Source organism: Rattus rattus, chromosome 7 (genome assembly GCF_011064425.1).
Source record: "Rattus rattus isolate New Zealand chromosome 7, Rrattus_CSIRO_v1, whole genome shotgun sequence".
Classification (NCBI taxonomy): Eukaryota; Metazoa; Chordata; class Mammalia; order Rodentia; family Muridae; genus Rattus; species Rattus rattus.
The window spans coordinates 6,855,243-6,881,615 of NC_046160.1; the positions used below are offsets into that span (position 1 = coordinate 6,855,243).

General features: G+C 41.9%; 1 protein-coding gene across 1 annotated transcript in view; it reads left to right on the top strand.

Moving 5' to 3' along the window:
- Srbd1 (S1 RNA binding domain 1) overlaps positions 1-26,373 on the top strand; it is a 174,979-nt gene that overhangs the window by 25,409 nt on the left and 123,197 nt on the right. Inside the window, exons 10-14 of the mRNA XM_032908732.1 lie at positions 3,695-3,798; positions 6,638-6,745; positions 9,958-10,115; positions 20,424-20,514; positions 21,110-21,217. Of these exons, the coding sequence (XP_032764623.1) occupies positions 3,695-3,798; positions 6,638-6,745; positions 9,958-10,115; positions 20,424-20,514; positions 21,110-21,217 (569 nt within the window). The remainder of the gene's footprint in view (positions 1-3,694; positions 3,799-6,637; positions 6,746-9,957; positions 10,116-20,423; positions 20,515-21,109; positions 21,218-26,373) is intronic.

The window sequence follows — 26,373 nt, forward strand, 5'->3', positions numbered from 1 at the left end:
TTTGAGGTTATCTACCTAAGTATATATTTATTTCTTCTATTAAATGTCTTCCTAGGTTGTGTACTGTGCGTCATGCAGTTGAACAGGCACAGCGGCAGGAGACGTGTTACAAATAAGGGTCCCACAGCTCTGTCTTTCCATGTACAAAGTAGCTGTCATAACCAGTTTTCTTTATCTCTTTTCATGGCCATGAGCCATGCGCTAATGTCTTTTCTTTCCAGCCTTAACAACACTAATATTTCATAGGAAGCAGGTCTGATAGAAGCAGACTCCCATAGGTTTTCATTGTGCTTCAGAGTCATCATTCATTTCTTAAAGTCTTTTGTAGTAAATGTTCCTAGTATAGAATGTACTACATTCTTCACACCATGTGTGTGATGTACAGTGCTGTGCTCCTGCTCTCCCAAAAGAGCCCAAAAGACGTTTCTTCTTTCTCTCTTTTTTTTGTTTGTTTGTTGGTTAGTTTTGGGCAGGCGGGCGGGCTGGCTGGCTGGCTGGCTGGCTTGCTTTTCTTTCTTTCTTTCTTTCTTTCTTTCTTTCTTTCTTTCTTTCTTTCTTTCTTTCTCTCTGAGAAATGTGATGCCAGTCTAGTTCTGTGTCCTATGAATGCTAAAGATGTCCGGTGTTATTCTATTTATTCTTTTCATTGGTTTTATGGGTCTTTTGGGTGGTTTGTCAAGGGGGTGGTGTGAAGTAGGCGACTGCAAGTGCTCTCCCAACATGGAAGTCCTCACTAATCATTTTAAAATTTCCTATCTACGTTTTACAGCTGTGAAAAGAGCCTAATGGAACTTGTTAGGATTCTTTACCTTCTGTGTGATAATTATTTGATTACTAACATGCAGTTTAAAATAATATGGTCACATAAACATGAAACTTACCCTTTGCTTACTGCAGTGTGGCATGAAGAGCCTTCCTTCATCACATAGATGCTGCTTGACTCTTTACCATGTGGTGGGTCTGAGCGGTAAAGATGACATGGCCACTTGAAGATTTGAAATAGCTCACTATTTTTTTAAAGACTTTAATTTTTATTTTTATGTGTATAAATGTTTTGTCTGTGTGATGGTTTGTGTATGCTTAGCCCAGGGAGTGGCAGTGTTGGGAGGTGTGGCCTTGTTGGAGTAGGTGTGGCCTTGTAGGCGTGGGCTTTCATGCCCTTGTCTTAGCTGCCTGGAGGCCAGTAGTCTCATAGCAGCCTTCAGATGAAGATGTAGAACTCTCAGCTCCTCCTGCACCATGCCTGCCTGGATGCTGCCAGGCTCCCACCTCATGATAATGGACTGAACCTCTGAACCTGTAAGCCATCCCCAATTAAATGTTGTCCTTATAAGACTTGCCTTTGCCGTGATGTCTGATCATATCGGCAAAACTCTAACTAGGACAGTCTGCATGTATATATGTGTACCACATGACATATCTGGTGCCCACAGAGGCCAGAGTAAGGCCCGAGGGTCTTTGGAACTAGAGTTCCAGCCTCCATGTAGGTGCTGGGACCCAAGCTCTGGTCCTCTGTAAGTGCAAATGATTTTAACCACTCTCTAGCCCCCTCCCCGACCACATTCCCTTATTATGTCTAAAGTTGCTTATGTTACTTCTTTGTGTACTATATTTGTCATACATGATGAAATACATAATTTCAGTAATTTTAAAAGTATAGGCAGAATGGAGCTGTATTTACGTAGTTATACACTACAAATATAAGATACTAAAACAGTGATTTGTAATACCATCCACAGGGAGGGCTGACGGTATAGTTCTGGTAAAGTGGTTGTAGAGAGTGGCAGGCCCTGGCTTTTCAGTTCTCAGTAACACACACACACACACACACACACACACACACACACACACACACACACACGGGGGGGGGGTGGAAGAGGGGGGAGGGGAAGAAAAGGGAGTGAGGGAGGGGGAGGGAGAGACAGACAAACAGACATAGACACACATACCCAATATATCTAAAAATGTACCAGTGCCTATACAACTTTGCTAAAATTCATTTTGCAGAAATGATCTTTTTCTTTTAAGATTTATTTATTTTATATATGTGAATACACTGTGGCTGTCTTCAGACACACCAGAAGAGGCACTGGATCTCATTACAGATGGTTGTGAGCCACCATGTGGTTGCTGGGAATTGAACTCAGGACCTCTGGAAGAGCAGTCGGTGCTCTTAACCATTCAGCCATCTCTCCAGCTCCAGGAAAGATCTTCTTATCTAATTTTGTACCGTGTGTGTGTGTGTGTGTGTGTGTGTGTGTGTGTGTGTGTGTGTGTGTGTGTATGTATGAATGAGGGAGGGAGAGAGGGAGGGAGAGGGGGGGAGAGAGAGCGAGAGAGGGAGGGAGGGAAGGACGGAGGGAGGGAGGGAGGGAAGGAGAAAGAGAAAAAAAATTTAAACAATATTTCACACAAGAATTTTTAAGAAACCTGAGTGATTGGATTTAAATTTATGCTTGACTTCTGGAGATGAGATGCTCAAGCCTGATAAAATAAGAGTAGTTTAGAATGTTCCTCTGAAAAGTGCCCCTGTGTTTTAGGAGCTTTTTAGGTTTGCATGTGCCAGAGGGTGCTGCTGGGTAGAGACTGCTTTCTAGTCTATGTGGTAGTCAACTCTTGCTTTTCATCCTCTATGTAACTGTGTGAGCATAGGAATCTCAGGAGATAGATGAATGACATGATGAGAGGCCCTGGGGGAAGCACCACTGGGTCACTGCTGTCTGCCAAGTTCACTGATCCACCTCACCTTGGCTTTGTTCTTCTGTAGATTAGTCCATAGTGAGGTCCTGACTTTCCGCCTCAGCCTTTGAACCCTCCCAGGAGACCTCGCTTGCACCCTTGTTCTTGTCTGCTGACCCACTGACCCACTTCCTGTGTGCTGTTTTCAGTCTTTCTTCTTTACTGTTACTTTCTGTAGTAATTCTGCTATATCTGACTATATAGTTCTAGCTTTAGTTTTTGTCCCAAGCTCTGATTTTTCATGTTTTAAAAAAGTACTTTGGACTTTCAGTTTTTGAGTGTTTTCTTCAGGAAGGGCTGCTGGATTTTATCAGATGTTTCTACTCTATTGGGGTGTTCGTGAGCTCTTTTAGTCAATTGACATAATTGAATGTCAGTGGATTTTAGGGAGTGTGTGCATGTATTCTCATGTATTTGCTTGATGGTGGCAGTAGGGTCCCTTGGAGCTAGAGTCAGAGGTAGTTGTGAACTGTCTGACATGGGTGTTGGGAACCCAACTCAAGTCCTGAAAGAGTAGCAAGTGCTCTTAACCCTGCAGCCATCTCTCTCCCTTCTGATCTTAGTTTTTGAAATAAGGTCTCTCACTGACCATGGAGCTAGACTGGCTGACCAGTAAGCTCCAGGATGCTGCCTGTCTCTGCCCCCTGGTACTGACATTGCAGACACAAGCCTCTGCCCCTGCCTCTGTAGATGTGGGGGGTCTTAACTTAGGTGCTCATGGTGTGTGGCAAATACTTTTTCAACTATTTCCTTAGCCCCAGCTAGGATTTTCTTTGTGACAAAGACATGTAACTTGAGGAAAGTATAAACAATTGTTTTTAATACATTTCTTTGTAAATAATAAAAACAAGTCTGTTCTTGGCTAGAGGGGTGCTTGATTTGTTTCATAAATGTGAACTCCTTAAATTTAACATTGCTTCATTGACTATTAGTCTTTGTCATGTGTTTCTGTCAGATTCTGGCCATTAACCGAGGAGAGAATCTGAAGATACTGACAGTCAAGGTCAACATTTCTGATGGAGTGAAGAATGAATTCTGTCGGTGGTGTATACAAAACAGGTCTGTTGATTGGCTATCCATAAAATTTGCTTTCTAAAATACCTACTGATATATAAAATGCATATTATGTTAAAAAGCAAATGACAATATTATTATTTCCCTTTTACATTATAAACTTAATATGGGGGGCTTACCAACTCCCTAAGTTATATTCCACTGTTTAATAAGTTAATATTTAAAAAAAAAGTATGCTTGAGACATATACCTACATAGAAAATGTCTATGAAGGGCATACGAGATTATTAATGATGACTGTCTGTGAGGAGAGGACATTTACTTCAGAGTAGTCATATGCTTTATAAACTGGTTATTGACAAAACATATATATGTTTATAGTTTTATAATTATTATGGATTTGAAAAACCTATCACTTATTGAGCACAAAGCTAAAGGAACAGGAAGAGAAAAAAGAACTCCTGAGAGAATTCCCAGTGATGGTGCAGTAGAAGCTTGGGTAGACCTTAGTGAGCTTCTCAGGCAGTCAAAGCGTGAGCCCCTGCTCCAGTGGGTTCTATGCACTCGAGTGCAGTATCCATGCCAGTCTACTTCCAAGGAAAGCTGTTGTAAAAGGGAGCAAACCAAGCCGAGATCCCACCTATGTCAGTAAAGGGAATCACTCCCTCAAGGAGAGCCCTGGGAAGGGTCTTGGGAAGTCATTTAGGGAGGTCCTGTTATTGTGGGATAACAGGTGGCAGTTGCTCACACCGTAGAGCCTGAAGACCCTTCTCTGACAAGGTGCAGAAGCAGCAGAGCTGTGGAGCCCTTGGCTAATACATGAGCTTTTAACAAAAAACTAAGCTGAAAACGTTATGAATTTGGTGGGGCTTAAGTGCACCGTATTCGGAGTCTTGAGTAACACGGAAACCTACGCCAGTGCTTGGTGCTCACTGATTCCCAGAGACCTGCCAGTCCCGTGTGAGCGAGAAGCCTGCACAAACACACTTATCTCTAGACCATGCTTCTGCCGTGTGCCTGCTCTGTGTTTAAGTATGATGCCTTGGTTTGTTCTGCTTGATGCAGTGTGTAGTGTAGTGACACTGTACAGACTCACAGTCTGGAAGACATAGGTACACTCTGTTAGGGGTGCACAATGAGGTCATCACTTTACTATCCACTGATATATGAAGTACCTTCCTATGCCATATTTTTTTTTTTTTCTTTTTTTCGGAGCTGGGGACCGAACCCAGGGCCTTGCGCTTGCTAGGCAAGCACTCTACCACTGAACTGAGCTAAATCCCCAACTCCCCTATGCCATATTTTATAAACATGTTTTTCTTGGGAAAAATGAATTAACAAAAAATGTCACTTATACATATCATGTCTGATGTTTTACCTGCTAAAATTTGAAGTACTAATGTAATTTATATCATATTACAATATAGCTGAACTAAATGTATGTAATCTATTTAAAATACTTTGCACATTAAAACTATTGAAATAATAATTAAACTTAACAGGTACATTAAGTTTTAAACAACTTTTAATATTAAAATTCTTATCTGTTAATAGAGCCTTTTAAGTTACCAATGCATGTTTGTATAGTTCTTTTAGTTTAAATTTTGCTGGGTGTGTGTGAGCCTTACAACAGTCGGTTTAATTGCTACAACAGATTTTGTAGCTAGCATTTTATTGAGAAAGCCAGTCAAAGCAAGGACATAAAATGGCTCACATTGCTGTCGCTGTAGATTTTGTATGTGCTTAGTTAGTAGCCCCTTGGGAGAACTTGCTGGGAAATCTACTTGAAAGGTTAGATGTTCTTTAGGAATTAGCAGTCTCCTCCAACATCATTCTTACGTAAGTTCACTAGAAGCCATTTTGCTTTTTAGCCAAGTCCACCAAGGATTAGCTTGCTGAATCTTCAAATAATGCTAAGAAGGCAGCACCACATAAAATAGTTACGTTAGTCAGTAGGTGAGTTGCTTAAGCAGCTATGCTCTACCCACACAATAGCGTCCTGTGCAACTCTTCTGAGAACACTGAGGTGGAACTAAAAGTTGAAATAAGGTTTACTACACAGTTTGTTAGTACTCAGGAGGATGAGCATGAGGATTGTGAGTTTGTGGCCAGCCTAGGCTATGTAGTGAGACCTTGTCTCAAAAGTAAAACTAAACCAAACCAATTACCATGTCCAACAAAACTCCGAGAAATCTGTCTTAGGGTTCCATTGCTGTGAAGAGGGACCATGGCCAATGCAACTCTTATAAAGGACAACATTTAATTGGTGCTGGCTTACAGAGATCTTCCACAGTCTCAGGGGTGGGGGAGTAGGAGATGAAGGAGTGAACAGGTGAGGTCCTGCGTGCCACTCTGTCATGCTACACAGAGTACAGGGAGACAGCAGGCTCTCCTGTATGGCTTTCTCTAGTGCACATGCTCTCCAAAGCCCTTCTGTAGATACCTCACACTAGAGGCTAGGACTTCCACACGTGGATTTGGGGAAGGTGGTGCTGTTAAAGGTGTTTTGGTGTCTTTGAGATGTCTTAGGAGTTTAGCCTTTACTAGTAATATTATGGAGAGAACAGTCACAACAAATATAGTTTGTATAGTGAATTCTAGGTTGGAGAGGGAGAGGGAAAGGAGAAAGGTGAGGGGGAGGGGGAGAGACCCAGACCCTGTTTCAAAAACCCCTAAACAAAATGACAGTCTCCCCCTCAAAGTCTCCCGTCAGCATGGCACATAATCCCTTTCAGACACCACAGCCTCAGGACAGCCCCTCCTTCTAGATTATGTTACAATGGTTTCCATAAAGGCTGTCCCTGCTCTTCAGCTCCCCTCTTCCAGATGTCCTTTCCTGATCTCTGTCACTTTAGTTTTGTCCTGAGTTTTTCCTTTCTTGTAGGTGGAGGCCACGTGGCTTTGCACGGCCAGAGTTAATGAAGATTTTACATAATTCACTAGATGACTCCTTTAAACGTCTCATTGTTCCTCTCCTCTGTAGAGAGCTCAGGTATGTGTCTTGTTTAATTTTGGGTCCTGTTTAACATTATGTATGGTCTTCAAGGAGTACGGAGTAAATGTTTGTTAATTTGAACCCAGCCAAAGAACTTGGTCTTCAAACCAGGTCTTCAGCGTGAGTCTTGGTTTTAATCTACAGATTGATCCTTATGAATATTCTTCTCAATTGTGATGCACTTTAGTCCTGAATGCTCAGTGCTTGCACCCCTTCCAGTTCTGCACTGCTGATGTTTCAGTTTGACAGTCAAGCCAAACATGATTTTATTGATTTGATTAGAGATTTGACTTGGAAAAACAAGCTGAGGAGTTAATGGAGAGGTTACTTGGAAGCATTTTCTGGAGGTAATAGAGCCAAAGAAAGCATAAGGAGCTTGGTGAAGAACAGGATGCTCTCACTGCTCTGAGGAGAGAAAGCAATTATGTGCGCCCGTCTCCCAGTGGGAATTCCTGGGTGAGCATCGGTGAGCATAGAAGAGGAGGTGACTGAAAGAACCAGCAGGCTCAGGGGCTTCTGTGAGGTGCAGACGTGTGTTAGCAGAGAAATGAGAGTCTCACAGCAGCAGAGCCCTGCACTCTGTCTTCGACTTTTTTCTAGCTGTTAAGTTCCAGCAGTCAGCATGGTTTCATGCAGTCCTTCATGTGTACTGTGGACCAGCACTTCTCATCTTCACTTCTCCAGGCTGCCTGGGCATGGTGGGACTGCACATATCTGGTCAGCTCTCTAGGAGTTCTAGCTGACTGAAGCTTCTCTGTTCCTGCCTTGTACATTTGGCCTTTGAGTCAACGTGTCCAGAGTAGGAATGACCGTTATAAAGATGAGGCACTCCACCGCTCCATTTCTGTCTCCGTGCCACACTCTGGTTTCCTTCTTCGTAGCCTAGATGGCCCCGACAGAGACTGTTGTTTGGAATTCTGTATCATCTGTGTGATCTAATGTCTCTTGCTTTCCGTGCTGTGCCATAAACTTGAGGGTTTTGTTCTTTACTTATTCATTTACCTGTGTGCGTGCAGGCATCTGTGTATATGTCTGTGTGTGAGCGCATATACATGTACATACGTGGTGCAGGTGCTTGTGTGCAGAGGCAAGAAAGGGTGGTGGGTGTCATCTGTCACCTGGACCTGCTCCTGTGAGGTGGAGGTCCTTCCCCCGACCTGCGGCTTGCATCTGAGCTGGGCCGGGTGCCAGCAAGCCTTATACTTGTCTACACCCTGCATGGAGCCGGGGTGACAGACATTGTCAGGACACCCACCTTGGTATGTGGGTGCTAGGATCCAAACTTTGGTTGCCATGGCTATGTAGCAAGTGAATTATTGGGGCCCATTCATTCTGTTTTAAAGGGGAAATAATCTTATTTAAAATTTCAATGTGGTACTTCTTTTTCTTTCCTTGATTTTTCCATATTGTGTTCAGCATCCAATGATATTTTGATATTTGGTTTTATAGCATGTGGAATGATTTCATTGCTGCTAAGCTGTGTAGTGTGGGATTCTGTAGGACACAGTCCTCTTTTGATTTGCACTGTGGGTAAGCAAGAACGTGTTCTTCTTTTAAATTGCCCGAGGTAGAACAGCATAGCTCATTTCTGCTTGTCGTTAGTCTACAGAGAGGGTCTCCTTAGGAATGCTTATCTGAGCAGCAGCTGAAGAGGGCAGTCAAAGATGACTTGACCAGTGTTTTGAAGAAAAATATTTTGTTTCTTTAATTCTGAAGAAATGTATCCTAAGGATAAAAAAATTGATTGCCAGGGTTGTGTTCGTCAGCTTTGTTTTATTGATCCTTGCTTCTGACCTCAGCGGCCTCACAGGTGATGCCATCAGCCAGCATGCTGGGCTTTTCCTGTGGGTGCTGAGGACCAGAACAGACCCTCCTGTGGGCTCAGGTCCTTTACCTGTGAGCCATCTTGCTGCCCCACACGATCTTTTAAAAGCCCATTGATCGTTTCGCAGTAGTCTACCGAAAGCTGTCTCCGTGGGTCTTGTGGCTATTTGGAAGCGTCTGATGACCGGGTTGATGGCCTCCTCTGTCTCCTCAGTGTCCATGTTATTTTTTTTCTTAGCCTATGAAATCACTTTCTTTTTCTTTGAAGAATGTGAGCCTTCTATGGCACTCTCCTTGTGTGCAGTGTCCCCACCTCTGTTGTGTGCCCCTTACATTTCCCATCTTGTTCACCTAAGCTGCTCCCAGCGAGGTTCCTCCTGAGTTAGCACCCCTCACCGCTGGAGTCCGTTCTGTCCATCATCATTCTGCTTCTGTTACCATGGTGCTCTTTGGGAAGGGAGTGGTCTCTCACCTTCGTGTCTCTTAAACCAATCATGGGTCCTTGAAAAGACTACCAGTCAATGACTTCACAATAAATGAAGTTCAAAATAAAGATTTAGAAATACTTGTAATGATTTTTTTATCCTGTTTTGCAGAAGTCAGAGAATTACATTGAAATGTTAGAGAAGATGATAGAAAATCCTTACAAACCAAATTAACTAGAGAAACAGACAGTAGTGTGCACTTTTTCACACATATCTAGTTAACCCAACCCACAAAGACATAAAATATATTTGAATTGCTTTGTATTACGTTTTCTTGTGGCCAATGGCATTCATTTTTTATTTGGTCTAATAGAGAAGCAATAATTCTTATGACATAATTCTTATGAATTTCAAGAGATGATACACTGAGGGCTTCAAGGTTTTAAAAGTACACTTCTAACTGTCTGGATAAAGCAGGACGTGGTCACATGAGGCCTGCTTCTGTCCCAGCTCTCAGGAGCTGTGGCATGGCCGAGTGCCTGGGAATGACAGGGAGGAGAGATATAGAGAGGAATGCAGACAAAGACAGGAGAGCACTGAAGTAAATAAGGTTGTGGAGGCCGCTGTGCTGCAGCCTTTCAGTCTTGCTGGGGTTATATTTGCCATCTGCTACACTCTTCCTCGTGTCTGTGCACATCTAACTTGGGACTTGTGTCTAATGGAGCAGTTCCAGAAGACAGGTATAGATAGGTATGCAGACTTAGTTTGCTTTGGAATTGTTTGTGGGGTCGTATTTCTGTGGTTAGCAAGAGTAGACCCAATGTAACTCAGGGGCAGGATGCTTTCTCCCTGAGGATTGACTGCACAAAGTAAAGTCTGCTCTTTTTCTGAAAAGAAAATTTGGATGAATGAAAAATCTAAGTACTTTTTGTGTTGTCCCCCTCCCCTCCGTTTCTAAAGAGCCAAACTGACCTCGGATGCAGAGAAGCAATCAGTCATGATGTTTGGACAGAATCTCCGCCAGCTCCTTTTAACCAGTCCTGTTCCAGGCCGCACCCTGATGGGAGTAGATCCTGGCTACAAACACGGATGCAAACTAGCCATCATTTCTCCTACTAGTAAGTTCCTCAGCTTTTCATATGAGAACTTTTTGGTTGAGTTCCATTTCATAGATATCATGAAGATTTGGAAATAATGCTTGTTTTTGTGGTTTAGAAAATTTTTCATGGGGCCATGGGAATCAAAGGATTTCCCATAGTTCTGATCAGAACCCTCACAGGAAAACCACCATGTACCTGTTCCCTCTCTCCATTAACTAACTAGGGTCAGGCTTTAACATCTTGTCTCTTCTTTCCTTCTTCTTTTTTTTTTTTCTTCTCTGCACCCTCTCCCCCTTTCTTTCTTGACATAGTTCATAGCCCAGGCTACCCTTAAATTCTCCTGTGATGACTAAGAAGGACACTGACCTCATGAGCCTCTGCCTCTCCCTCCTGAGTGCTGGCACTACGGACACGTGTTACCACATCTGTGTATGTGGCACTGGCCTTCAAGCCCAGGCACGCATTCTCCAGCTGAGCTCTATAGAACCCCAGATGCTAAGACTTGAACTCCTGGCTCTTATCAACTTTAACTTTTTATGATGTATCTGATTTTGTATCACTTTAAGTATCAGATATTTTGTAGCTGTGAATGTGGAGTTAGTGTAGTTTCCCTGTCCTCTGTAGTTAGCCTTCCTGTGCCTCCTTTTTGTATTTCCTCAGTTCTCATTTGAGAAACCTTACTGCCCGAAAAGTTCCATGCTACTGGTTTTCTCTTCCTTTTGGAGTCAGGGTCTTTCTGTGTAGCCCCAGCTGGCCTGGAACTCTGTAGACCAGGCTGGTCTGAACTCACAGAAATCTGCTGCCTCTGCTTCCTGAGCGCTGGGACTTAGTTGACAAAAAGTTGTCTACGGTTTTGTCTGAAAAAGCTGCTTTTGTTTTACTTTCGAAGACTATTTTTATGGGTAGATTGGTTAATCAGTAGTTACTTAAAGATAGTATCCCATTGTTTTTAGTTTTATTGTTTTGGCTGACTTTTTTTCTTTCCCTGTAATTAGTCTGCAGACTTATAGGTGTTCCTTTCTCTTCCTTCTGGTGCGAAGATTTTCTTTGTGTCAAAGTTTTTATGTGGTATGGTTAACACTGTGTATGTGTTGGCATGAATTCCATTTGAGTGCCATTATGTTATTATATCTCTCGTTCTCTTTTCTTCTTCTGTTTTCCACTGTTTTACTTTATTTTCTACAGATTAGTAATCCTCCAATCTTCCCTAAGTTGTTATTAAAGCCATCTGTTTGAGTCTCTGTATGTAATTTTTTTTATGGTTTTAGAATTTCTCTTTGATAGTTATTCACAATAATTCCCTGGTAAGCATCTTTCCTTTATTTTGTCGTCTTTGCTATCTCTTGCTTCTCTGAGGACGTCTGTCCTCTGTCCCTCAGCTGGGTTTCCATCTCTGGAGTGCTGTCTCCTCATGCTGTCCTGGCCAGGCCTCTGCTGCCCTCCTCTGTGTTGTCCCAGCGTTGGTACATATGCTGCCGAAATTCCATATGAAATTCATTCTTGCTATTTCATTCATGTGGTTTTATGATTCTGATGTTTATTAGCCTCATAGTTTATATAATGTTCTCTTTTTAAAAAATGTCATTTTTCATGTATCTTGTTCTGTTTTGTGGGCACATCATGGTAGACTTTTATGCCATAAGAAAAGCATCTTTCTGTGCACAGTTCGTCATCATCTTTTTGTTTTGCTTAGGCTATGCTTCCTGTCCTTTAGAAGGTGAGTTAATTCGGGACAGGCTTCTCACCGTAAGCTCACTTTGTCTCGTGTTTGCCAGTTATTAGAGACATCAGCTGTAACTGGCTGATGGTTTCAGATTGGGTTGTCTGTTGCTTTCTCCTGTTTACTCTGGGTCTGTTTCCTTTCCACATTCTGTCCTTGCCTTGCTCAGTTTAGATCCAAGTCTAGCTCTTTGTTTCCATCCTTTCTTCTTTTGCTTTGGGAGTCCACATGGATCCATTTTTCAGTCTTCAGACGGTCACTAGGCAGCCTTTATCCTGGTGGCCACCAGTGTCAGCTCCTCAGACTGACTTGTGCTCCCCAGTGGGAGCGATTCTCCCTCAGATGCCTCCTACAGAGGTCCTGTCCTGTGCTGTGCTGTGCTGTGCTGTGCTGTGCTGTGCTGTGCTGTGCTGTGCTGTGCTGTGCTGTGCTGTGCTGTGCTGTGCTGTGCTGTGCTGTGCTGTGCTGTGCTGTGCTGTGCCCTCCAGACGCTTGGTGTTTGCTTTTGGAGGACTCTTTGCTACCTTTCACAGGCACAGCCGTGGCTTGTGCTTCTTTGTTTTCCTGGTCGTCATTTGTGCTATTCCTGTTTCCCACATGGGAAGGACCGGCAATCCCAGGATCTTTACCGTGCCTACTGAGATGTGTGTCCCTTACTGTGCCACTGGGATAAATTACAGTATTTGGATTTTCCTTATTGTTTTATTTTTAAACAAGGCTTTACTCTGGTGTAGGCTAACCTTAAGCTCACTGTGTAGCCCCAACAGAGGTTCCTGCCTTAGCTTTCTGAATGTTCGGATTCTGGGCCCTGTTAGGAGTTTTGTTTTGAGAATGTCAGATTACATGGGTTTTAAAAGTTAACTTCAACTTCTCCTTGGTACCTTCTTCTGGGCATGCTGGTAGCTTAATTTTCCGTAGTGTGGTTAGAGTGCCCTTGTTAGGCTTTGAAACACAGATGTTTTCGCAGCCTGTGTGGATAAAGTTTTGCTCAGAACTTGTACTTCATCATTTAGTCTATGTCCCACTCTTTTTATAATGTTGTACCCTGGTTATACAGCTTCTTCATTTCTAGTATATTTGTATCTTCCTTTTCTTAATTGATACTGATGAAAGCATTTTCCTTTTCCTTTTTTTATTGGATATTTTCTTTATTTATATTTCAAATATTATCCCCCTTCCCAATATACCCTGTGGAAACCGTCTATCTCATCCCCCCACTCACTGCTTCCATGAGGGGCTCCCCATCCACCCACCCACTCACCCACTCCCTCCACCCACTCCCTCCCGCTTGCCCACCCTGGCATTCTCCTACAACGGGGCATTGAACCTTCACAGGACCAAGGGCCTCTCCTCCCGCTGATGCCCAACAGGGCCATCCTGTGCTACATATGTGGCTGGAGCCATGGGATCCCCCATGGGTACTCTTTGATTGGTGGTTTAGTTCCTGGGAGCTCTGGGGATCTGGTTGGTTGATATCGTTGTTCTTCCTATGGGGTTGTAAACTCCTTCAGCTCCTTCAGTTCTTTCTCTAACTCCTCCATTGGGGACCCTGTTCTCAGTCAAATGGTTGGCTGCAACCATTCGACTCTGTATTTGTCATGCTCTGGCAGAGCCTCTCAGGACACAGCTATTTCAGGCTCCTGTCAGCATGCACTTCTTGGCATCTGCAATAGTGTCTGGGTTTCGTGCCTGTGCGATGGATCCCAATGTGTGGTAGTCTCTGGACGGCCTTTTTTTCAGTCTCTGCTCTGCACTTTGTTTCTGTATTTCCTCCTGTGAATATTTTGTTACCCCTTCTAAGAAGCATCCACACTTTGTTCTTCTTTCTTCTTGAGCTTCATGTGGTCTCTGAATTGTATCATGGGTATCCTGAGCTTTTTGGCTTATCACTTATCAGCAAGCACATACCATGTGTGTTCTTTGGGATTGGGTGACCTCACTCAGGATGATATTTTCTAGTTCCATCCATTTGCCTAAGAATTTCATGAAGTCATTGTTTTTGATAGCTGAGTAATACTCCATTTTGTAAATGTACCACATTTTCTGTATCCATTACTCTGTTGAAGGACATCTGGGTTCTTTCCAGCTTCTGGCTATAATAAATAAGGCTGCTGTGAAATAGTGGAGCACGTGTCCTTGTTAAATGTTGGAACATCTTTTGGGTATGTGCTCAGGAGTGGTATAGCTGGGTCCTTAGAGTACTATGTCCAATTTTCTGAGGAACTTCCAAACTGATTTCCAGAGTGGTTGTACCAGTTTGCAATCCCACCAACAATGGAGGAGTGTTCCTCTTTCTCCACATCCTCGCCAGCATCTACTGTCATTTGAATTTTTGATCTTAGCCATTCTGACTGGTGTGGGTAGAGTCTCAGGGTTGTTTTGATTTGCATTTCCCTGATGACTAAGGATATTGAACATTTCATTAGGTGCTTCTCGGCTGTTTGATATTCCTCAGTTGAGAATTCTTTGTTAAACTCTGTACCCCATTTTTTAAAATAGGATTGTTTGATTCTCTGGAGTCTAACCTCTTAAGTTCTTTGTATATTTTGGATATTAGCCCTCTATCAGATGTAGGATTGGGAAAGATCTTTTCCCCATCTGTTGGTTGCCATTTTGTCCTATTGACAGTGTCTTTTGTCTTACAGAAGCTTCTCAGTTTTATGAGGTCCCATTTGTCGATTTTTTGATCTTAGAGCGTAAGCCGTTGGTGTTCTGTTCAGGAAATTTTCCCCAGTGCCCATGTGATTGAGACTCTTCCTCACTTTCTCTTCTATTAGATTCAGTGTGCTGGTTTTATGTGGAGGTCCTTGATCCACTTAGAATTGAGCTTTGTACAAGGAGATAAGAATAGATCGATCTGCATTCTTCTACATGCTGACCTCCAGTTGAACCAGCACCATTTGTTGAAAATGCTATCTGTTTTCCACTGGATGGTTTTAGCTCAACTGTCAAAGATCAAGTGACCATAGGTGTGGAGGTTCATTTCTAGGTCTTCAATTCTATTCCATTGACCTACCTGCCTGTATCTGTACCAATACCATAATAGTTTTAACACTATTGCTCTATAATACAGCTTGAGGTCAGGGATGGTGATTCCCCAAGAAGTTCTTTTATTGTTGAGGATGGTTTTCGCTATCCTGGGTTTTTTGTTATTCCAAATGAATTTGCAAATTGCTCTTTTTAACTCTGTGAAGAAATGAGTTGGAATTTTGATGGGGATTGCATCGAATCTGTAGATTGCTTTTGGCAAGATGGCCATTTTTACTGTATTAGTCCTGCCAATCTATGAGGTCTTTCCATCTACTGATATCTTCAGTTTCTTTCTTCAGAGACTTGAAGTTCTTGTCATTCAGATTTTTCACTTGCTTGGTTAGAGTCACACCAAGTTATTTTATATTATTTGGGACTTTTGTGAAAGGTGTCATTTCCCTAATTTCTTTCTCAGCCTGTTTATCCTTTGAGTAGAGAAAAGCTACTGATTTCTTTGAGTTAATTTTATACCCAATCAAAATTGTTTATCAGGCTTAGTAGTTCTCTGGTGGAACTCTTGGTGTCTCTTAAGTATACTATCATATCATCTGCAAATAGTGATATTTGACTTCTTCCTTTCCAATTTGTATCCCTTTGACCTCTTTTTGTTGTCTAATTGCTCTGGCTAAGACTTTGAGTACTATATTGAAAAAGTAGGGAGAGAGTTGGCAGCCTTGTCTAGACCCTGATTTTATTAGGATTGCTTCAAGTTTCTCTCCATTGAGTTTGATGTTGGCTACTAGTTTGCTGTATATTTCTTTTACTATGTTTGGGTATGGATCTTGAATTCCTGATCTTTCCAGGACTTTTATCATGAAGGGGTATTAAATTTTGTCAAATGCTTTCTCAGCTTCTAATGAGATAATTGTGTGGTTTTTTTCTTTGAGTTTGTTTACATAGTGGATTACATTGATGCATATTGAACCATCCCTGTATCCCTGGGATGAAGCCTACTTGATCATGATGGATGTTTGTTTTGATGGTTTTTGAGAATTTTATTGAGTATCTTTGCATTGATATTCATAAGGGAAATTGGTTTGAAGTTCTCTTTCTTTGTTGGGTCTTTGTGTGGTTTAGTTGTAAGCGTAATGCGGCTTCATAGAAAGAAATGGATAATGTTCCCTCTGTTTCTATTTTGTAGAATAGTTTGAAGAATATTGATATTAGGTCTTCTTTGAATGTCTGATAGAATTATGCACTAAACCCATCTGGTCCTGGGCTTTTTTGGTCGGGAGACTTTTAATGACTGTTTCTAGTTCCGTAAGAGTTATAAGACTGTTTAGATAGTTTATCTGATCCTGATTTAACTTTGGTACCTGGTGTCTGTCTAGAAAATTGCCCATTTCATCCAGATTTTCCAGTTTTGTTAAATATAGGCTTTTGTAGTAGGATCTGGTAATTTTTTTAATTTCCTCAGATTCTGTTGTTATGTCTCCCTTCTCATTTCTGATTTTGTTACTTTGGATGCACTCTCTGTGCCCTCTGGTTAGTCTGGCTAAGGATTTATCTATCTTGTTGATTTTCTCAAAGAACCAGCTCCTGGTTTTGTTGATTCTTTGTATAGTCCTTTTTGTTTCTACTTGGTTGATTTCAGCCCTGAGTTTGATTATTTCCCGCCTTCTACTCCTCTTGGGTTTATTTGCCTTTTTTTCTTCTAGAACTTTCAGGTGTACTATCTTAGTATATGCTCTCTCCAGTTTTGGTTGTTTTGTTTTGTTTTGTTTTTTTTTTTCTTTTTTGGAGGCACTCAGAACTATGATATTTCTTCTTAGCACTGCTTCCGTTGTATCCCATAAGTTTCGGTATGTTGTGCCTTCATTTTCATTAAATTCTAAAATGTCTTAAATTTCTTTATTTCTTCCTTGACCAAGATATCATTGAGTAGAGCATTGTTCAGCTTCCATGTGTATGTGGGCTTTCTGTTGTTTTTGTTGTTGTTGAACACCATCCTTAGTCTGTGGTCTGTGGTGATCTGATAGGATGCATGGGATTATCTCAGTCTTCTTGTATCTGTTGAGGCCTGTTTTGTGACCAATTATATGGTCAGTTTTGGAGAAGGTAACTTGAGGTACGGAGAAGAAGGTATATTTTTCGTTTTAGGATGAAATGTTCTATAGATATCTGTTAAATCCATTTGGTTCATAACTTCTGTTAGCTTCACAGTGTCTCTGTTTAGTTTCTGTTTCCATGATCTGTCCAATGATGAGAGTGGGGTGTTGAAATCTCCTACTATTATCATGTGAGGTGCAATGTGAGCTTTGAGCTTTAGTAAAGTTTCTTTTATGAATGTGGATGCCCTTGCATTTGGAGCATAGATGTTCAGAATTGAGAGTTCATCTTGGTGGATTTTTCCTTTGACCAGTATGAAGTGTCCTTATCTTTTTTGATGACTTTTGGCTGAAAGTCAATTTTATTGGATATTAGAATAGCTAATCCAGTTTGTTTCTTGGGACAATTTGCTTGGAAAAATTTTTTCTAGCCTTTTACTCTGAGGTAGTGTCTGTCCTTGTCTCAGAGGTTCATTTCCTGTATGCAGCAAAATGCTGGGTCCTCTTTATGTATCCAGTCAGTTAGTCTGTGTCTTTTTATTGGGGAATTGAGTCCATTGATGTTAAGAGATATTAAGGAATAGTGATTGTTGCTTCCTGTTATTTTTGTTGTTAGAGGTGAAATTATGTTTGTGTGGCTATCTTCTTTTGGGTTTGTTGAAAGATTACTTTCTTGCTTTTTCTAGGGTGTAGTTACCCTCCTTGTGTTAGAGCTTTTTCATCTTTTATCCTTTGTAGGGCTGGATTTATGTGAAGATATTTGAAAATTTTGGTTTTTTCCTGGAATATTTTGGTTTCTCCATCTATGTTAATTGAGAGTTTTACTGAATACAGTAGCCTGGGCTGGCATTTGTGTTCTCTTAAGGTCTGTATGACATCTGCCCAAGATCTGGCTTTCATAGCGTCTCATGAGAAGTCAGCTGTAATTCTGATAGGTATGCCTTTATATGTTACTTGACCTTTTTCCTTTACTGCTTTTAATATTCTCTCTTTGTTTTGTGTATTTGGCGTTTTGATTATTATGTGATAGAACGAGTTTCTTTTCTGGTCCAATCTATTTAGAGTTCTGTAGGCTTCTTGTATGTTATGGGCTTCTCTTTCTTAAGGTTAGGGAAGTTTTCTTCTTTAATATTGTTGAAGATATTTACTGGCCCTTTAAGTTGGGGATCTTCGCTCTCTTCTACATCTATTATCCTTTGATCTTCTCATTGTGTCCTGGATTTTCAGGATGTTTTGGGTTAGGAGTTTTTTGCACTTTGCATTTTTTGACTGTTTTGTCAATGTTTTCTATGGTATCTTCTGCCCCTGAGATTCTCTCTTCTAGCTCTTGTACTCTGTTGGTGATGCTTACATCTGTGACTCCTGATCTCTTTCCCAGGTTTTCTATCTCTAAGGTTGTCTCCCTTTGTGATTTCTTTATTGTTTCTAATTCCAGTTTTAGATCTTGGATGCTTCAATTCCTTCACCTGTTTGGTTGTGTTTTCCTATAATTCTTTAAGGGATTTTTGTGTTTCCTCTTTAAGGCCTTCTACTTGTTTACCTGTGCTGTCCTGTATTTCTTTAAGGGAGTTATTTATGTCATTCTTAAAGTCCTCTATCATCATTATAAAATGTGATTTTAAATCCAAATCTTGCTTTTCCAGTGTGTTTGGATATCCAGTATTTGCTTAGGTGGGAGAACTAGGCTCTGATGATGCCAAGTATCATTGGACGCTGCGTCTGCACCCAGTGTCACAACACACAGAGGAAGCCTGACTCCCTGGCACTCTACCACACTGTTTCTGTTTGCTTAGGTTCTTGCACTTGTCTCTCGATATCTGATTATTTCTAGTGCTACCTGCCCTTTCTGTCTCTGACTGGACCTTGTCCCTCCTGTGATCCTGGTTGTGTCAGAACTCCTCAGAGTCCAGCTGTCTCTGATCCTATGATTCTGGGATCCTGTGATCCTGAGATCCTGAGATCCTGAGTGTGTTGGAGCTCCTGGGAGTCAAGCTGCCACTGGGATCCTGAAGTCCTGATGTGTCCAGGCTCCTGAGGTCCTGTTGTGTCAGAGCTCCTGGGGGTCAAGCTTTCTTAGGGCGTTGCAGGAGTGGCTGGGAAGCTAGAGCTCTGGGCTTGCTCCAGGCACAGGTACAGCCTATGTAAGGAACCTGTGACTGGCTGGGAGGGGGTTTGTGTTCCCTGCCTCCTGAGAGGGTTCTAGTTATGCTGGGTGTTGGGAAAGATGTTGTGGCCTCAGCTGTGTCTTGAGTGCATCAGAGCTCCAGTGCTCTTGGGTGTATCGGATCTCCTGGAAGTTGAGCTTCTTCTGTGCTCCTGTGATCCTAGGTCTTTAGAGATCCTAGACATCTCTGATCCTGGGTGTGTTAGAGTGCCTGGGAGTCGGGCTTCCTCTGGGTGTTGTGGCACTGGGTATGGAGGTAGCGTCCAAGGTCTGCTCTTGGCACTGGTTCAGACCCGAAGGAACCTGTTCGGGTTTTGGAGTAGGTGTTGGGCCAGATGTTGTGGCCTCTCCTGTGTCCCTGGGCGTTTCAGAGCACCTGGGAGTCAGGCTTCCTCTGGGTGTTGTAGGAGTGGATGCAGAGCCAGTGCAAAAGGTCTGCTCAGGGCATTGATTCAGACTGGAATGGAAAGCAGTTTTTTTTTTACCAATGGTTTACTTGAAACTTAATTGGTCCTTTCTGTTGTAGTTTTTCCTCCTCCTTTGTTCCTCAGTTATTTTTGTAAGGTAGCAGCTGTCTCAGAACTTGAAGCAGTCTCCCCAGCTACCCTGCTCAGTCCTGGATCACAGCATTACTCCTTACCCCTTTCTTTTTGAGGTTATCCTGTGACTCTCACCAAGTTCCTACTGTCTTTACGTAGCTCATTTATTTCTCTTCATTGAGTGATCACTCTGAAATTTTTTCAGTTAAAAATGTTTATTTAAAAATAAAATTATATAATGTAAGATAGAAAAAGCCTGAAGGTCTTAAATATATAACTCGAAGAAATGGAATAAACAAATTCATATATTAGCAACTGAGAAGAAAGAAGAGCGTAGTCACGCCTGACGTAGCCGGGCAGTGTGAGCTGCAGCTGCTGCTGTGCTAGGTCTTTCTCTTGTAGCTGCCACAACATAGTGTCCACCTAGTAATGGTCTTATGCTGAAAGTGGAGTTCTTTTACTGTGACAGTAACAGCATTTCTGAATCCTTAGAAGAACCTGAACTAGTGAATAATGAATCAGACTTTATTTTAACAACCTTTTTTACATTTTCCTTTGTGTGGATATGTGCATGTAAATTCATTCATGGAGGTCAGAGGAGAGCTTGAGGTCATCATTTGTAGTCTACTGTGTGGTTTCAGGTCCCAGCTAAGTGTGTCACGTGTGGGGCAAGTACATTTACTTTCTGAGGCAGCTCATAGATCCTCAGATTGCATCCTAAAAGATAAGCCATTTTCGTTTCCTGTTGCAACTTGCTTAATAGAAACAGTAGGGAGTTATAGTTTGCAAATGTCTTTTTACACCCATCTTCCCCCCACCCCCCAGGTCAGATACTTCATACTGATGTGGTTTATTTGCACTGTGGACAAGGTTTCCGAGAGGCAGAGAAGATCAAGAGGCTTTTGCTGAATTTCAAGTAAGGAGATAAATAGCCTGTTGCGTAGTTTAGTGGCTCAGTTAATCATAGGCATTTTGGAAGCTCCTCATTTGGAGTGCGGGATTAAGGGAAGCACCTGGGGAGGAAGAGGGCCCCTGTGTACAGTGCTGGGGAGTTGCTGGAGGACTCACATGAGACTCTCTCCACCTTCTGTCAAGTAGAGGTGAGGATGTGGTACCCGGGAGATCCTCCCTACCCTCTCGTCCCTTCCTTCCATTCTCCAGTAAAGAAAGGCTACTATAGTAGTTAAGAATCTCAGAAATTAACATGGTAAAGTTTAGTTGTATATCTTTATTATGGTTTGGAATGAGCCTGAATTTACTTGTTTATTTTGGCTCTTTGTAGATGAGAAAAAGCTGACTGACTATTCTTAAGATAACAGTAAACTGTTTCTCCATTCCCCTCCACCCTCCTTACCAAATGCAGGGCGCTGTGCAGTCTAGAGCAAAGGAATGGTTGCATGGATACAGGCGAGAGGAAGAGCTGTGTCTAGCACTTGTGCATTTTGTGCTTTCTCTGGCTGACCTCAGAGTGTGCCTGAGACTCTAGGTTCTCATTCTGTTTTCCCTTGAAGCTGCAACACAGTGGTGATTGGAAACGGAACTGCCTGCCGGGAAACCGAAGCTTACTTTGCTGACCTGATAATGAAAAATTACTTTGCACCGCTGGACGTTGTTTACTGGTAAGGACCGTAGAAGACTTGTTTTCTTGGCGTGCAGAGCAGCTTCTCAGACTCCTTTTGTGATGAGTTTTTCTTTCCTTTTTGAAAAAATATGTCTGATTTGCCTCCCTAACTGCTGTTGGCGGTTAACAAGAATGTTGCAGGAGTGAGTAGAGCAGGGAGGTGCTCTCAGTGTGGCAGCCAATCAGAGTTCAGTTTACTCCATGGAGTCTCCCAGATGTACTTGATGTGAGGATTCTAGTTAAGCATTAACTAATCAGTATGGTGAATACTAACTTAACAACCGCTGACTGTGAATAACTTACCCTTCTTCTGCCAGAATTGTAATCCAGTGTACTCTGGAGCTAAGAGCCAAGATAACCGTACGGTTTCCCCATTCTCAAAGCTGCACATGGGCACTGGGACTTCTGAGAAACTATTTGAACCCTTGGTCATGGCTGATGATGTTTATTACAGCTGGTTTCATTCTTACCTGTTCATTTTAATTTGAAGTAAATATCTCAGGAATAGTCGCGGTGATTATGTATACACAATGTAGGAATCAGTTAAAGAAGGCGTTTGGAGTGATGCCTAGTATACCAATAAATCCTACCGCTCAGGAGGCTGATGCAGGGGAATATCTACAAGTCGAGGGCAGCCTGAGATTATGCAGTAAGACCCTGTCTCAAACATTTCAAAGTAAAAGTAGTGGGAGCATTCTGCGTGAGGTCTAAATGTGCTCACGAAGTGTGTCTTCGGTGAGCTTTAGGTATTAGGTCATATTGGGGGAAATGAACCATGACACCATAGAAATCTGGATTTAGTAAACTTTGGAATGAAAATGACTGATCTTAAACAACCATACTTACATGCTTGGTATATAAGCCATTTGGTGTTTGTAGTAGTTGGGCTGTGAGCTACTAGAAGTGAGAGGGCACATGGATTTGCCTTATGTGTCCCAGAGACACTGTAGAAATGTTGAGTTACATTGTCCTGTAGAGTGCCTGTCTCTGACTCGCAGTAGTGAGCCATGCTCTGTTCACGTCTTCTCTTCCCTTTTAAGAATATTGGGAAACTGTTGCGGACAGGTTTTAGTCTTCCCGGGGTGAGCCGTAGTCTCTGTTCCTGTAACTGGGCCATCCTTCCAGCCCTCATTCTTCTTCTTCTTTTTTTTTTTAATATTTATTTATTTAATGTATATTACAGATGGTTGTGAGCCACCATGTGGTTGCTGGGAATTGAACTCAGGACCTCTGGAAGAGCAGTCAGTGCTCTTAACCACTGAGCCATCTCTCCAGCCCTCCAACCCTCATTCTAATGCTCTTTGTCATAGAGCATTCGCCGTAATGGACCTGTCTGTTGCTAACACTTTACCGTGGACTTGTGAAGTCTTTAAGTGTTGCAGGGATGTAATCAGAACTCAAGTGACTGCATTAGGAAAATCAGTATTTGATTTCATTTGTTGTCATTGGTCAGTCAGTTTAAAGTGTATGAAAATACCACTCCTTCAGCTCGTGTGACCTTCCATTTGTCTCCATGCTTTCTCTGTCTGTCACTCTATGTATGTTCTCTTTAAGTATTTCTATAATTTTGTCAATCTGCATTTAAATCTTTTCAAACCATCGTATTGAAGCTTCTAGCACCTTCCTCATCCACTCTGGAGTGCTGTTATCTTGATTGGCTGCTGTAAGTTTGGGTGTTCTGTGACTTGTATCACGCCTTATTGCTGTATCACAGCCATTCTCCTTTCTAGTGTCTCTATTCCCACCTTGAAACACTTTGTAGTCTCTGAGACTTCTCCATACCCTGGGAAGAAATTCACGCAGGCTTTCAAATCATAACTACAAAGAAGAGAAAAATTTAAACTGGATCCAAGTGGCGGTGTTTAGCTGGATTTCGCCAGTCCCTTACATTTAAAGTTGAAAGTGCGTGCACTGTTGTAGAGTTCAGTATAGTTTATGATAGATGCCTTGTCTTCAGTTTCTGGCAAATAGTGACACCTGATTTTTAATATTTGTTTTCTTTCACGTTACATTGCCACAGAATTATTTTCTAATCTTATACTGCTATGTTTTTGGCAGAAGATACCATTTTTTTCTTTATAGCTGTGGTAAGATGTACAAATGGAGACATTGTGTTCACATATATGTAGCAAATGTCTACCTCATTGACATATCCTCAAATCAGGGGCACATGTTCTAATATTCATGGTCGTGCTCTATGAGCTCATCATTTACAGGTTTGCTGTGCACGCACGTGTGTGTGTGTGTGTGTGTGTGTGTGTGTGTGTGTGATATGTATAATATGTGTACATTCATGCCTGCACATGTGCAAGTCAGAAGCCCATGTTAAGGGTCTTCCTCTTGTTTTCCACCTGTTTCTTTCTTTTTTTCTCTTCTTTCCTTGTACATCGTTTCCTTGCATCGTTTCCTGAAATCATGTTTTCTTCCTAAAACACTGCTAACACACTGGAGTGAAAGAATGAGTGTTACTGTGTGTTCCCACTGTCCACCACCAGGGCTTTCCTCGTGGCATGGTAACCAGGCAGAGGTTCGCCTAACTTCCAAAGCACACACCCAGGCACCCCTCACTGCAGCAGCACTTCCCTTTGACCTCTCTCATCGCACACATGCAGTGCCCACAAAGACCACAGGAGGGCATTAGGGCCCCTGAAGATAGAGTTCTAGATGGTTCTGAATTGCCATGTGGGTTCTAGGAATTGAACCTGGGTCCTCTGCAAGAGTTACCTGTGCTCTTAACCGCTGAGCCATCTGTTCAACCTCTCTGCTTTAGCTTTTGAGTCCAAGTCTCACCTAAACTTGGAGCTGGACACTGGGATAGATTGGTTGGCCAGCAAATCACCGGATTTCCTGTCTCCATCCAGCCTTGCACAGGGTTGCTGCATGTGCAGCTGTGCATGGCTCTTACTGAACGCTAGGAGTGTGCACTCAGGTCCCCTTGTTCAAGAGACAAGTACTTATTCTACTATAGCCTGCTGTAAGTGCATTCATGTTTATTAACAGTAAGCATTAAACTGGTTTTAATCAGATAAATCTTTCAAGACTATCGACTAGACTTATACTAGTTGAAATCTCTTTTCTAAAATGCTTGGGACCAGACATGTTTAATATTTTTGGATTTTTTTAATTTTATGATATTTTCCTATATAAAATAACACATCATGTGGCTAGGACTTGAACTTAAACATGAGCCTTTTTATGTTCTACAAAAACCTTATATACAAAGCCCAGAAGTAATTACACAATACTTAGAATGTGCTTATACTTTGACCAGGACCTAGCACGTAAAACCATATATGGAACTTTTTTCTTGTGTCATATCAGCATTAAAAATTTTAAGTTTTTATAGAGTTAATATTTTCTCGAAGATAGATGTTGATTTTGTGAATAAAATTATGACATGGTAGAGTTGTATAACTGAATTATGAAATGAGATGTTTCATATGAAATGTTTAATATGGTATCTTATATTTTAATCTCCACTTGGCAAGTTTTAGAGTAAAGAGTGCTCCCAGTCACCTTGCTGTGTATGTTTTGGAGCTTCACAGACACATGAGGTCACTCCAAACCTGGCGTCTAGAAATGCAGAACAGTTGTGCTGTTGCTGGGCCTGTTTATGTTTCTGTGCTGAAAGCTTGACTGGACACATGGATGCTAGCAGGCGAGTCCCCAGACGAGCAAATGGAAAACTTTGCAGTGAGCACTTGTGTTAGGAATGGAAATGATTGAGAAGCACAGTGTGTGTTGAAAGGGAGCAAAGGGGAGAGGTGGGTCTGGGGTGTGGGCTGGTGAGCCTCGGCCTAGCTGTTGAGGGGTGGGAGTGACCAGATCACGCTAGGAGGAAACCCTGGTGGTGGACATCTGGGAAACAGTGATGCTTGTTCTTATTCCATTCCAGTGTGCTAGCAACTTTTAATAGGAGAAAAACATAATTTAAGGAATCTTAAGGGTTTTTTTTGCTTAAGGTAAATTTATATACCTTCCAGAAACTAACAAAATAGGGAATTAGATGGGCCTTGAAAGGTCAACTCCCTTGTAGAATAAATAGACTTTTACCTTAAGATAAAAAAGTCAGCTTTTGAAAAGAAAGTTCATGTTACTGCAGTGGAAACTGAAGGTTTCTTTGGAAAGTTGGTTGGATGGTGTTTTGCTGGGGCAAACATGTAAAGGAACGTTTAGCTGAAGCAGACGCGGGTGAAAGGGTGTTCTGCTAGAGCAAGCACGTGAAAGGACATATATAGGACTCTTCACTAACAACATGCATGCATTGGTCTGCCTTACATTGCATAGTTGAGCTACAGTTGTTGGGACATCATAGAGAGAAATACATCAAAAAACTTCTGGCGGTGTGCTGCAGTTTCTTGGGCTTCCACAGTCAGGCCGCTTGGCAGCGCGATGTCAGCTGAGGCAGAGCACGGCGTACTGAGGCAAGATGACACATGATGCTTGGAGAGAGTTCAAAAAGGACTCGATGAACTTGGTTTGCTTACAGACCAAGCTTGTTGGTCTTGGGTCTTCACTGACCTTTGCTTCTCTGAGAGAGGCACAGCTTTTATACCAATAGGGAAAACTTACAAAGAAATATGCATGTGAGTTAGTGATAAATTACACATGGAGAAGTAAAAGCAAAGAAATATGGTACAGAGGGGCAACAAATACAGACTCTAGACCCACAGAGATGCTCTCTTTGTAATCTTCAGAAACCACTCAAGCTGAAGGAAGTGTGCATATGAATTTATCTGTGTCTTTTAGATTTCTGCTCTCAGTATTCTTTTTTAGTATATGTTCTGCCAAAGCGAGCACTCTCAGTAATCTTCCGAGTTCTCTAGAGTGTGTTTTCCGTAACATAACATAGATTTCAGTCCATTGGTGAAAGTTCAGAAACATTTTAGTTGAAAAGAACAGAAAATGTAGGCCAGACATCATCTCATGACTGTTGGTATATATATATATATGCTGGGAAGTAATATGTAGTGTATTTGCAGAATCAGTCAAGTTTGAGGACCATTGCTATATGAAATCCAGCAACCTTTTAAAAGTTTATAAACCTTGAAAATTGCTAAGAGAGAAAATTGGCCAAGCAGGTGGAAAGATTTTAGAAATAGAATTTGGGCTACTTTATAAAATGACAAAAGAGCCTTGTTTTGAAAGAAAATA